This window comes from Protobothrops mucrosquamatus, unplaced genomic scaffold, assembly GCF_001527695.2.
Source record: "Protobothrops mucrosquamatus isolate PMUCROS unplaced genomic scaffold, P.Mucros_1.0 scaffold562, whole genome shotgun sequence".
Taxonomy (NCBI): Eukaryota; Metazoa; Chordata; class Lepidosauria; order Squamata; family Viperidae; genus Protobothrops; species Protobothrops mucrosquamatus.
In genome coordinates, this window is record NW_015386865.1 from 438,822 (window position 1) to 451,844 (window position 13,023).

Genomic DNA, 13,023 nt, shown 5'->3' on the forward strand with positions numbered 1-13,023 from the left:
CGTTTTTATGTTCTGATCCTCATCCTTTCTTACTCAGGGGGGAAAAAATGACCAAATTGAGGAAGGCTTTCCTCCACATTTGCCCCTCCCAAACCATTTCAGATATACAAATACACATTTCTTAAGTCTTTCCCATTGTTTCCCATCTCACTTTGCATGTGAACTGATTGATACAAATGCATATATCTCTTCCCCATCCCCTTTTTTTGGGGCCTGGGGGAAAGTAAGAGGAGAAAGATCTTGTCAATGGTGCTAATCCCTATAGTACTTCCCTTCTCCAGACAGTTTCAGTGGAAGACTGAAAAGACAGTTAAGATAAATGATGAGTCACTGGTTTAGTAGCATTCTGATTACATTCATATTCTAGTCTAGAGACAAAGAGGATTCTAATTAGCTAAAGGGGGTAGAGGGAATGTAATATGAATGTGGCACATGAATATGAATATGTACATGTGTTTCTTGGCCTAACCACCATTTACGTTTACAAATTATCATTGTAAATCAAGGATGGGCATAGATGGCGTCTCCCTGATATGTTTTTCAGGTCTTCTGACCCCTCTAAACACACACCCAATTTCACCATTAAAATTGTGGTGGTGCACTTTCCTTTTTTTACATCAAAGGTAAGCTGCTTTATTCACCCAAATACTCTCAAAACAGGGAGTTCCTTACTTTGCCTGGCCTGGCTCCTTAAGGCCCTTCCATCCCTCCTTTAAAACAAACTGAGATCCTGAGCCATTTAAAAAAAAAAAACTGGCCATCTCTGAAGAAAACTTTTAGAATATCTTTAGGTCTTTCCAACTCAGGAAGTATTATTTTACAATGAACGTTTAGATTCCAAACCTTTTTATCCATCTTCAACCAAATGCCCATTCCTTTGACGGAGTACCAGAGACCAAAGTACCAGGATTCTCGCAGCCCCAATGCACGACACACCTGGTCAAACAGGTCTTTTCCTTTCCATTTCATCTGTGGGTTGCAATGGAACAAAATCAGTTTAGAATGGATAGCAAGGGCAATAATCTGAGTGTGAAAAAAGATGCTCTATTCCTGAGGTATTCTAAATACATGATCTCAACTAGGTGTAAAAATAGAAATGCCAGAGCCTCTGATGTTGTGCAAAATTCAAATTGCATAATTTTGGCTTTTAAGAAAATTAGAAGTTAGAGGGTTTTTTTGTGTTCTTCATCTTCAACAAAATAGCGGAATTTACTCATTTTGCTTTTATAACATGGTTTATTTGCATGTGCTTAGCATGATGTATGAATTCATCCTGCAGTTTTAATTGGTGAACCATGCTTTGTGGTTTAGAGTGTTGTTTGGGGCTGAATTCATAAATTATTACTAAACAAATCACCAACAAAGCATAGCATGATATGTGAATTCAGAAGATGATTTAGCGTTTCCAGTCTTTAGGTTCCAAAGTTATATAGCAATGTTTCTCAACTTCAGCAACTTTAAGATGTGTCAACTCCCAGAATTCCCCATGCTGCTGTATGGCAACATCAAACAGAATAATAATTAAGCAAGGCTTTGTGTAGTTGGGAAAAGAATCCAAAATTCCAAAACTCTGTTATGTGCTTCTTAGTTTACACCAGTATTTATTTGGCTACCCTAGAAAGCAAAGCCTGTAGTACTGCAGGTTTAGAACACAGCCTTCTCTTATATTACAATGTTAGTTAGTATTTATTTATTTATTTATCAATCAAATTTATTAGCTGCCCATCTTACCACAGGTTATTATCATATTATTACAGGCAATCCTCAACTTAAATCCACAGTTGAGCCCAAGAGTTCCATTGCTAAGCAAGACAGTTGTTAAGTCAGTTGTGCCCCACTTTTGCAACCTTTTATACCACAGCTGTTAAATGAATCACAGCAGTTGTTAAGTGAATCTGGCTTCCTCCATTGACTTTGCTTGAGAGCCATAGTGATACAGTGGTTAGAATGTAGTATTGCAGGTTAATTCTGCCGACTGCCAGCAGTTTGATCCTCACTGGCTCAAGGTTGACTCAGTCTTCCATCCTCCTGAGGTTGGTAAAATGAGGACCCAGATTATTGTGGGCAATATGCTGATTCTGTAAACCATTTAGAGAGGGCTGTAAAGCATTATGGAGCGGTATATAAGTCTAAATGCTATTGCTATTGTCGGAAGCTGACTGGGAAGGTTACAAATGGTGATTACATGACTCCATAACAGTGCAACTGTAATAATACATGTCAGTTGCCAAACACCTGAATTTTGATCACGATCATAAGGGTAAAAAACGGTCAATTTTTTCAGTGCCATTGTAAATTAAGAGTCACTAAATGAATGGTCGTAAGTCAAGGATTGCCTGTATGCTTGTAGATTCCCTAGAACCAAGGCTTCAAATCTTTGCTTGCTTCCCTGCTTGTTATCTCAGAAGTAGAGACTTATATTCTAAACTTCTGTTTTCCTTTCAGCATACTCAAGGTCTATATAAATACCTTTATGAATTGTTCTCCCACAAAAGCCCCACATTTAACTCAGTGGGCTGGAGAAGGAAGAACCTTCAAATTCTAATTCTTAGCACACATGGGATGTGATAATGCCAAGGTAGCTTCAAAAACAAGTCTCAACAAGAACACCAGTTCTGCTGCCTCTCCCCCCCCCCCATTCTTTTAGAGATCTAAATTATGGACAACTTCAGTCAGCCAATGTTCTCCAAGTTTCATTACTGAATTAAACTAGAAGCACTTGATTTCTATAGCTAGAAACTCTGTACATTTAGAGGGCCCAATTATTGTGTTTCATCTTGTCATTGATCTAAGCAGATTATCCAGTTGGAAGAAAAGACAGCTGTGTCTCCTCTGAGATTGATAACACATCAGAAATTATCTGCCATAAGCAGAGACTGATAGAGAAGTGGCAAAGTTCTAACAGGCACTCAGAGACAGAACATATATTCTTAAATAAATACTCAGATCAGTGAATGGCACATGAACCAGGTAAGAGGCAGCTTGAAAATCATTGCAATTACAGCAGTTTAATCCAGTGATAAGGAGGATTATTTTTAAAAATCATATTTACATAAATCCCTGCAAATGGACAATTAGCATGTCAGAAAAAGGCATTCAATGTAATCTTTTCCTTGATATATCAGCTTTCTACATCCAGAGAGAGATGCTTTTTTGAGACAGTAAATAGGTATATAAATCTTATGTCATCTAGACAAAAATTCTGGCCTTTAAAAATCAACACAACAACAAAATACCTCACAGCTGAACTCCATTTCAGCTTCCATTGTTGAAACTTTCACTTTAAACATTTTGGGCTGCTTCTTCTTTAGCCCCGTGATAGACATATTTTTAAGACTGCCTGCAGCTGCACAACGGAAGAAATGGTCTGAAAAATATATATATAATTAGCAACATACTCTAAAGTAAATTTACTTAGAAACAATCTTCTTTTGACTTCTAATACCATGTCCAGATATAATGCTGCTGAATCTGGAAGTTGAATTTAGCTTCTGATAGATTCATGGTTCACCATCACTTTGACTAATCACTCTTATCTCAAAGAGTCTTATCAGCAAGCTTCTGGTTTATCTCTAAGAGTCCTGTCAAAAAACCTCCTCTTTCCTTTGAAGGCCAGCCAGATGTTTTCAAAAAGCTCTCAAATCTTTCACCTTAGTAAATAATATTTAGCAGCATATTTCTGTATTACTATCATGGCAAACAACCATTCATTAATTTGACCCATTCTCTTGAAAATCATCCAAAGTGGTAGTTATCCCAATAAGCAGAACTTATCGCAACTATCAATAGTTATAAAATTCTTGTGAGACGGGTGGCTATATAAATTTGATTCATAAATAAAATGCTAGACAGAACTTCGATCACATTGTTGTGGCCACCACCTTGACTTTTTCAACCACTGTGGATACCCTGGTGAGAATATTAAAAGGTAGCAAAACTTTTAACTATTGGTGCCTTAGGCACCAAAAATAACATAAGCTTTAAGCCAAGATAACACCCGGAGAGAAACAAGCCCAGACATTCATCAGAAATAAACTCCCTCTTTTAGCCAAAGAACAAGTTTATTTTCCTTTCAATTGAAGGCTGCAGGCAATAATATCCTGAAATGACATTTGGAAGATCTCTTTGGAAGCAGATAAAAATACGTCATGGAAAGGATCCAACCCGAAGGCCATGTTAATTGGACAGTGTCAATAAATTTATTGAATATTTGTGGGACTAAAAATAGGCTGAATTTACTAGGGAATGCAAATAGTTTGTGAAAACCAGGAAGATAAAAAAAGTAAAGTAACTGTCCTATGAAGTCAGCTAAATACGTGTACAACTTAATTCAATAGCTTACATTAAACCCTATGAGGCTTTCCTCCTGTCTATATTTCTGTGCCCAAAGCTTTCCCAGTGCTTTGGGGAGTCACGCAAATGTTGGTGACTGTATATCCCATCTTTTCTGATTTATGCAACTGACCTATCCAAATGTTGGAGAAGGGGGGGGGCTTGATTTTAAGGGGTGTGGAGAGAACAGCAAGCAAAGAGAATTCAGAAGCAGTGGACAGACTCACAAATTACTCTAATGCAATCTCTGAGAAGTAATGCCACTACAATATAGTAATTTGTTCACATGATGCTCTCAGCTTCTGTTGGATTTCTGCATTTTCAAGGACTAAGTGTTACCTGGGAAACCTTTTCTGGTTAATACAAATGTTTTTAAATCCATTCATTTAATCAATTCATTACAACCCTAATTTAAATATCATGTTTTAAGGGTGGTAAATAACTCATCTGCATTCCGTCTTTCTACTGAACATTGACCTTAGAGAGTTCCCCCAATGAAGAGTTAAAACTGAATAAAATGAACATAAATACGCAAAACAGCAGATTAAAAAAAACATGTAAACAGAATTCAACTCCAAAAGAGTGCAGAAAAGCTTAAAAAAAACTGTTGGCATATAAAACAGAATAATATTAACACCTGCAGAATAGAGCACATTGGGTTCCAGCAGCAAGAATGTAGCCAGTCTCTCAAATCAGGCATGAGCAGCTTAAACCATTTTGCTGCCTGAGATAGATAACAGAAACAGCCCCCATGTACAAAATCCAACTGGACCAGAGGTTGAATGTCATGCCAACATTAGCACTAAGATGGCATTTTTGGCATAGTCAACAACAAAGGGGTGAAGGGTACTGCCACTTCCACCCCCTGAAGTTCACAACTCATAAAAATAATATGTAAATAGTATGTATTCTTTATGTAAAGGTCTCCAATAGCCAAGCAAAAGTAGACCGTGAGACCCAAAAGTCTTGACCTAAGGGCGAATGCTATTACATTGTCTCCCTCTTAAAATAGTTCAGAAGCACGTTCCCATTTTGCAAACGAGGCTAATTAGGTAACTCTGCTATATGAATTCATAGTTGGACTGGAAGTGAGTCAAGGACTTTGGGGTTTAGGGTTCCCACCTCAGTTATTCTGGACAATATTAAGAGTCGGGGGTCAGGTCTTGGATAGGGCTGCCTGAATGGATCAAATACCTTGGACAACCAACCCACGCATAAGAAAGAAAACTCGCAGCGACCCCGTATTTTTTTGCACAGGGCGAGGAAGAAGAAAGGATGCCGGCTCTTTGAAAAAGAGAGTTACTCTGCCTGAGAGATCACGCGAAATGACAGATCACCCCAAAGCTTCCCTGGAGAAATGTGGGGAGGATCCGGCAGGAGAGAGAGAGCAGAGGATCACAGAAGTCCCCGCGTGAAAGAGTAAAGGCGCCAATATGAACCGTGGTCCATGTCAAGAGAGCGACAGAAAAAAGAATGAGAAGACAGAAAGAAATGTCCAGCATGGTTTTAAAGACACAGAATATGTATGTGTCTTTCTCACACAGCTGTATCTGTCACTGTTTTCCATTCCTGAATCTGAGATTATAAATTAATACACATTTTAAGAAGCAGAAACCTCTTAGTAAATCTAGCGTTATCTCCCGCTTCACATACATGGTGCTAGTTTTATAATGCTGTTGCTAGAAATCTCTCTCTCCTCCCCCTCCCCACATAAAACTGCAGAGAAAGAAAGACCTGGTCCAATTGTTTTCTTACCACTCGGTGTGCTTTGCACGCTTAAATTTCACGGCTGAAGTCAAATTGGCGTCCTAAAATCCCTTCCCTGATTCAAGAGGATCTAAAAACAATGTCCCCGAAGTTGCAATTTGTAGCCCACACGTGCATCGTCGCTGGGGAGAAATAAGATCCAAGGACTGATCTGTCAGCGACTCCCCTTCCTTTGTTTGCTCTAAACTGGAGCATGTCAGCTGGACTGCCTTCAGAGAAATCAAAGAATTTACTTTCCCAGGTGATGGGGGGGGGGAACCATTTCCTGCCTGGGTGCTCTTTAGACTCCGCCCACTTTACCATCCCTGTGAGTTCTTAAATACTGTTTACCACAAGGGGAAAAACTCCAAGGTCTTCTAACATCATTATAATCCACTCTTTCCTTCTAAGTTCGGCAGAATTAATAATTAACAATAGACATAGCATCAATATTCGTAATGTGTAAAGTATGATAAACATGACTAATTGTGTCTTATTTCTCCATCTGTCCATTTCAGAGGACACTGAAGATAACGTGTACTGAACCATCTTTTACATGCTTCTTGTTCCCTATATTTATATCCTGCTTTTCAGTTGAACAGCTTCACATAAGGGCTTGCAAATAACAAAGATACCAAATATACATGCATACTTGTTTGTGTATACATATACATAGATACGTGTGTGTGTATATACAAAGGTGCATGTATGTATGTATAAGAGGGGGCACATGGCTTAGTAGTTAGAGAAGTTGAGCTTGTCAGCTGATAACCCAGGTTTGAGACCCAAGTGCCGCACGATGGGGTGAGCTCCCATTCCTGCCTCAGCTCCTGCTCACCTAGCAGTTTGAAAGCATGCAAATGCAAGTAGATTAATAGGTACCACTTCAGTGGGAATGTAGCAGCACTCCATGCACCTTTGGCTTGTAGCCACGTTAGCCACATGATTATGGAAAATGTTTTCCGACCATGCTGGCTCCCTCGGCCAAGAGTCAATCATAACTAGACAGGGAAATCTTTACTACAAATATATAGATAATATAGATATAGCCAACTGCATAAAAATTTTAAAGTATACAAAACAGCTTCCTTTGAGGGAGATGGGCAGTTAAGAAATACAAAATATAAATAAAACTAAGATGTAGAAAAAGGGAATTTCAGAAACCAAATTGACTACCCCTATGAAAGCTCTTTCAATATCTGTTTTAGATATGTAGATATTTAGATATTTACCATAGTACAACTGCTAGGCTTTAAGATGCTGTAAGTTTTTTGTTTCTTTCAAAAAAAACTGCTTTAGTTTTTATATACAGGTATCCTTGACTTATGACCACAATCGAGCCCAAAATTTCTGTTGCTAAGCAAGACAATTCTTAAGGGAGTCTTCCCCAATTTACAACCTTTCTTGCTGGAGTTAAGTGAATCACTGCAGTTGTTAAGTTTGTAACATGGTTAAGTAAACCTGGTTTCCCCATTGACTTTACTTATCAGGTTGCAAAAGGTGATCACCTGACCCTGGGAGATTGCAACAGTCATAAATACATGCCAGTTGCCAAGCATCTGAAAGTTGATCATGTGATTATGGGGATACTGAAGCAATTATAAGTTTAAAAATGGTCATGTCACTGTTTTCAGTGCCATTGTAATTTTGAACAGTCACTAAATGAGTGGTTTTAAGTCAAGGAGTGTACACACACAAATGCTAAAAGAAGAAAAAAGGAAAGGGGTATATACTCAGCCTGAATTTTAGTAACGAAAGGCTGTGTTTGCATATGTGCTTATCCATTGTTAATTGAATCATGGTTTATTGAACAGAATCAACCGTCTTCATGCTACCCACTAATAAGCTAGATGCCCATGTTCAATGCTAGTGTTTTGTATCAATGCAACCAAAAATTTCCTTGCTCCAGAGAAACTACAAGTAAAACTTTAAACAATAAGCAGACCAGCATTTGTAGAAGCAAAATAAATTATAATCTCCAAGTGAGCAAATATCCAAAGACAAAGCATAAACACCCCTTTTTTTTTTCTCCATAAGTGACATTCAGACAGGACATCTGATGCCTCTTGGAAACTTATAGTAAATACTCAAGTGCATTTAGGAAGTCCTCTATGAAATGTTGCAATCATATGTTTTCTCTCAATGGGGTAGCTGCACAGATATGTTGGGCATTCTCTATCGTAGAAGTCCCAACCTTTTGGGCACCAGGGACCGGTGCCATGGAGAAAGGTTTTTTCGCGGACCAGGGGGGGTTGTCATTTTGAATACTGCCTGCATCCCGAGGATGGAGCTTTGCTTGTTTGTGCGCCCGTTTGCTGGCATGCTGCAGATCAGTGCCGGTCCATAGACCGGGGGTTGGGGACCCCTGCTCTATTGCATTTTTCTCATGCTGATTGGGGAATTCTGGGACTTGTAGTTCATACATCTTCAGATTCCTAAAGTTGAGAAATGTTGCTCTTAGTCAAATAACAAGGCAGTAAGTGCCTGGTGGTGCCTCATTGCAAAAAGAATGTCCCAGAATATCTCACGTGCATGAATTCCATAGTTGGCATGTTGGAAAAGAAGTAAATTTGAAGCAGACCTCAGAAGGTAAACAACAAATTTTATTCCTTAAGTCATGTAATCATATGAAAAACTTTAAAATCAATACAGTGCAAGCAGTACTCATAATCATCATTTTTGCATTCAAACCCTATCTATTTAGGTAGTCGATCCTCTTTGAAACAGCCTTTGATTTAAACGTTTGTCTTGCTAGTGATATAAAGGTTCATTCCCTGCAGGAAATAAGATAGTTTCATCTGAGTATCTCAATATTTGTTTTAGTTTCTAAATAAGGATCTAAGTAAATAATCCTTTTTGCAGAAAGTAATTTGCAATTATACAGGATATCTGTGATGTCTTCAACACTAGATACACAATCTTTCTTCAAATGGAACTCCACAGAACCTCCCACTATCTTACCATAGAATCTAGTTGTTCAAAATGTGCTCTAGACAAGATGTTTAAGTATGTAAGTTCAATATTTTCTATCTGGGAGGCTGATTTGTGTTGAATCAGCTACTTCAAGGACTTCAGAATTAAGAGAGGTGATACCATCTTGGGCAGCCGTATCCAAAGACTATTTGAAGCTTTTCTTGGCCTTCCTATCTGATTGGACTGGGGAATCCATGTTGTGAGATGGCATTTGAAAGTTAGACAGTTTAAGTAATAGACATATTAAGCGTTCTTCAAAATACAACTTGGGTCAGAAGGTAGACAGTAAATTTAGTATAATCTTCTCCAACCTGGTACTGTACAGATTATGTCTGAAACACAACATACAGGATTCTTAGCTATCTTACATAAATATTACCGTATACTACTATGTAGGGAATAGTACTTCCATGTCAATTGTTGATCTACTTACTCAAAACTTAATAGTTTTCTCATTTCAGCCCCAAACAACATTCACATTTTGGCTTTCAAACAATGTGTTCAAATAACACATTAATGCAACCATGACCTTACTCAATTAAATTCATATTCTTGGATTGCATGACACACTGGATCAAACTAGGTGTGGCTTACACAACACACAACACTAAATTGTGCCTTGCTATGCTCACATGACACAGCAACATTTTTATTTTTCAAATTTGTATAGCTACCTATTTCACAAAATAAGTGATTCTGGACAGTGTACAACAATGCTAAAATAGATAATATCCATAACAATTATTGCAAAACATTAAAAATTGTAAAATAAAAAATAAAAAGAAATAGGTGGAGGGATGTTAATAAAGGAGCTATTTCACTAGTCTCCTGGAGTGCCCAACCTGATGGCATAGTCAGGTCTTGAGGACTTTCATAAAGTCAAAAGTGATGGAGCCAGTCTCACCTCAGGGGGGAGGGTATTACACAGCACAGGTGCCACAGCAGAAAAGACCTTCTAAACCTAGCTTACTCAATCCTGCCAAATGTAGCTCCCCAGTAGACAGGATCTGAGGGGAAGGGGCAGATATAGTCCAGGAGAGGCAGTCCCTCAAGTAATTTGGTCCCATGTTACATAGATCAAAATCTGCACTTTGAATTGGACCTGGAAACAGAACAGTAACCAATGAAGCTTGTAGAGCAGAAGACTAATGTGAATTCTACTAGAAACAGACATAACTGCCTAGGGGTGGGGGGTATTACACTTTGCACAGCTGAAGTCCAGATACTCTTCAACGGTAACTCCATGTGGAGTATATTACAATGCTCCAATCAGGAAGTGATTATTTTCTTGGCAACAATATGTACATGGTTCGCCCTTGTCTTTTTCCAACATAATATTAAGTGTCCAATCTAGTGACACCCCACACTGATCTTTCATACAACTATTAACCAACTGTGATCCCGTTTAGTTTTTAAGGATCACTTTAAAAAGAGGAACCGGTGCTGCCACCTACAGTGACATTAGTTTTTGTATTATCATGTAATTGTTAAAAGCATAAGCATTACCAGAAAAAATACCATTTAAAAAGAGATCAAAAGATATTTGGTACCCCCACGAAAACAGCTTTCAATGACGCACAAAAGCCACTTTGATCTAATGATTAAGGCGCCAGGCCAGAAACCAGGAAACGGCTAGTTCTAGTCCCACTTTAGGCATGAGAGCCGGTCATGTGACTTCGGGCAGGTCACTCTCAGCCCAACTTACCTCTAAGCGTTACTGCTGTGGGCAAAACAGGAGGAGAAATGCTTTAGATGCTTTAGAATTGCTTAGACGCTTTGAGTTATTTATGATTTAAAAAAAAATTAAAAAATGCAAGAGGGAGGAAGCCAATCTACAAGACCTCTGCAAGTTAGAAAAAGCTTCGATTGCATTGAATTTTGCTTTCCCAATCGTTATCAAAGAAACGCTTCTCAAAACCATGTCGCTTTCAATTACATCGCCAGCTTCTCCACCCAAAGCCGCCCATCCTCGAACCCGGAACGCTTCACGCCCGCAGCCGCTCAAAGCCGCGGCGGCGGCGGCAGCGGCAGCCACACCCCCTCCTTTTACGGAAACGGCGATCCTTCCGGCTCTGACTCCGCCTTTTCCTTTTTTGGATCCCACCTCCCGGTTTCCAGTCTTGAGACCGAGCAGAGAGAGTAAGGGCTTTGAATGACTTCGAGGGAGGGGGCGCAAATGGGTCATCCGGGACCCGGAGAAAGTGGTGTTTTCCTCCCTCTGTGGGGGTGAGAACCAAACGGGAACGGCGGATTCGTGGGAGCCGTACTGGGAGGCAGTTAATTTCGAGTGTTATCTCCCGTCCGGCACCTCCTTTAAGATCACCGGTAGAGAAGAGTTCTAATGTTGATGTCAGAATGATAATTATTTTATATCCCACTCTTATTTTTTATAAATAACTCAAAGCGGCAAACGTGCCTCATACTCCTTACTCCTGCACCGGTTGTTTCTCAAACCTCAGCAACTTCAGGATGTGTGGTCTTCAAATCCCAGAAGTCCCCAGGTGATAGCCAGAGGGGGTCTTGTACAGATTTGTCTTGTGCACCAATTGCACACCTTCCTGGGCCAGCAGTCACTTGCTTATGGAGACTCATCTGCTTGGATTACTGTAACATACTGTACATGGGGCTGCCCTTGAAGTGCACGCAAAAGCTGCAGGTGGTCCAGAATGCAGTGGTATAGGCAGTTTTTGGCATTCCTTGTAACCCAGCTCTGTAAGCTGTACTGACTCCCAGTAGGCTCTTGGGTGCAATTCAAGGTGCTGGTCGTTATCTATAACGATCATAGACCAGGTTATTTGTGGGACACCTCCCATTATTTCTGCCCACCTCACTATCTGTAGTACGTTCTCAGTCCCTTCTATTACATAGTGTAATCTTTATGGAGCCTGGCTCCACCTGCCCTAGGGAACAGTATCCTCTGGAGATTCAGATTACTCCAACCTTGTTAGCCTTTTGCAAGGCATTGAAGAACTAGCTGTTCCCCCAAGTATTTGGGTAAAAAGTAAATGGGCTCTGTTGTTATGGGTAAGTTGAGGGTTTTCTTAGGCACCAAGGAATTGTCTAGCAGGGTTATTGTTTTAATCTTGTAAGCTGCCCATAATCAATTGTGTGAGATGGATAACTATATTAATCATAATAAATCATTTCTAAGAAGAAAGTTGAAATATAGGAAAAATTATATTTTAGCAGAAGGTTTTAGGTGTGTTGGCTTCAACAATGCACGAAAGTTCTTTACTAAAATTATGCTTACATTTATTTTACAGAATACCTGAATGTTAGCAACCAAGCCATGTCTGCATTACGTGGAGTTGTTCATGCAAAATGGATCATAGGGAAAGTAATTGGAACCAAAATGCACCAAACAGCTAAAGTGAGAGTAACAAGGCTGGTACTGGACCCTTATTTATTAAAGGTAAAGATTTATTCAGAGCTGAGAGTGTAAACTGTTAAGCTTCAATTTCTTGAATTGCCTAATTCATGGAGTTACTGAGAAAATCATTATTATGAGATATTGTGACAAAAGATAACATAAAAATACAATGCTGGGATTATATAAGATGCTGTGTGTCTTAAAAAGTGTTCTACAACCATTTGATGCCAGGTCCTAATTTTAATGCTAACATGCAGTTAATTCAAATTTCATCTGGTCCGACAGTACCTTTATAATGTTTCTAAGTATGTTATTTTAAAATAAAAAGCAAAAAAATAAAGAAGAGAAAGGCACAAGGTTGTATTGACTTGAGAAATATAGTTTGGTGCAGGCACAGGAAATGTTGATCTTTGCATTGGTTAAAGTTTGTATGTTGTTTTTAAAACAAAAACTGATTCAAATGTCTAGAAACCCAGGAAAACTGGCATAAATCACAAATATATTGAATTGGCTATGGGTAACAGTGAAGAAAGTTACTTCTGTACATATTTCGTTTATAAATCTATGACTGAATTGTGGCACTGAAAATTAGTTCAACTAGT

General features: G+C 39.0%; 2 protein-coding genes across 4 annotated transcripts in view; one reads left to right on the top strand and one right to left on the bottom strand.

Moving 5' to 3' along the window:
* The window catches only part of LOC107288565 (merlin), a 35,023-nt gene extending 24,231 nt beyond the window's left edge, over positions 1–10,792 (bottom strand). The window contains exons 1-3 of the mRNA XM_015817194.2: positions 10,757–10,792; positions 3,237–3,367; positions 844–969 (exon numbers count right to left, since the gene is read on the bottom strand). Coding sequence (XP_015672680.1) covers positions 844–969; positions 3,237–3,326 — 216 coding nt within the window. The 5' untranslated portion in view covers positions 3,327–3,367; positions 10,757–10,792. The remainder of the gene's footprint in view (positions 1–843; positions 970–3,236; positions 3,368–10,756) is intronic.
* Positions 10,793–11,140: 348 nt separating this feature from the next.
* MRPS17 (mitochondrial ribosomal protein S17) overlaps positions 11,141–13,023 on the top strand; it is a 3,804-nt gene continuing 1,921 nt past the window's right edge. Inside the window, exons 1-2 of one of the 3 annotated variants that reach the window (XM_015817204.1) lie at positions 11,141–11,190; positions 12,315–12,463. In XM_015817204.1, the coding sequence (XP_015672690.1) occupies positions 12,341–12,463 (123 nt within the window). In that variant the 5' untranslated portion in view covers positions 11,141–11,190; positions 12,315–12,340. Of the gene's footprint in view, positions 11,191–11,212; positions 11,377–11,453; positions 11,553–12,314; positions 12,464–13,023 lie in introns of those variants that run through there. The other 2 variants (XM_015817205.1, XM_015817206.1) reach the window with 2 other exon arrangements.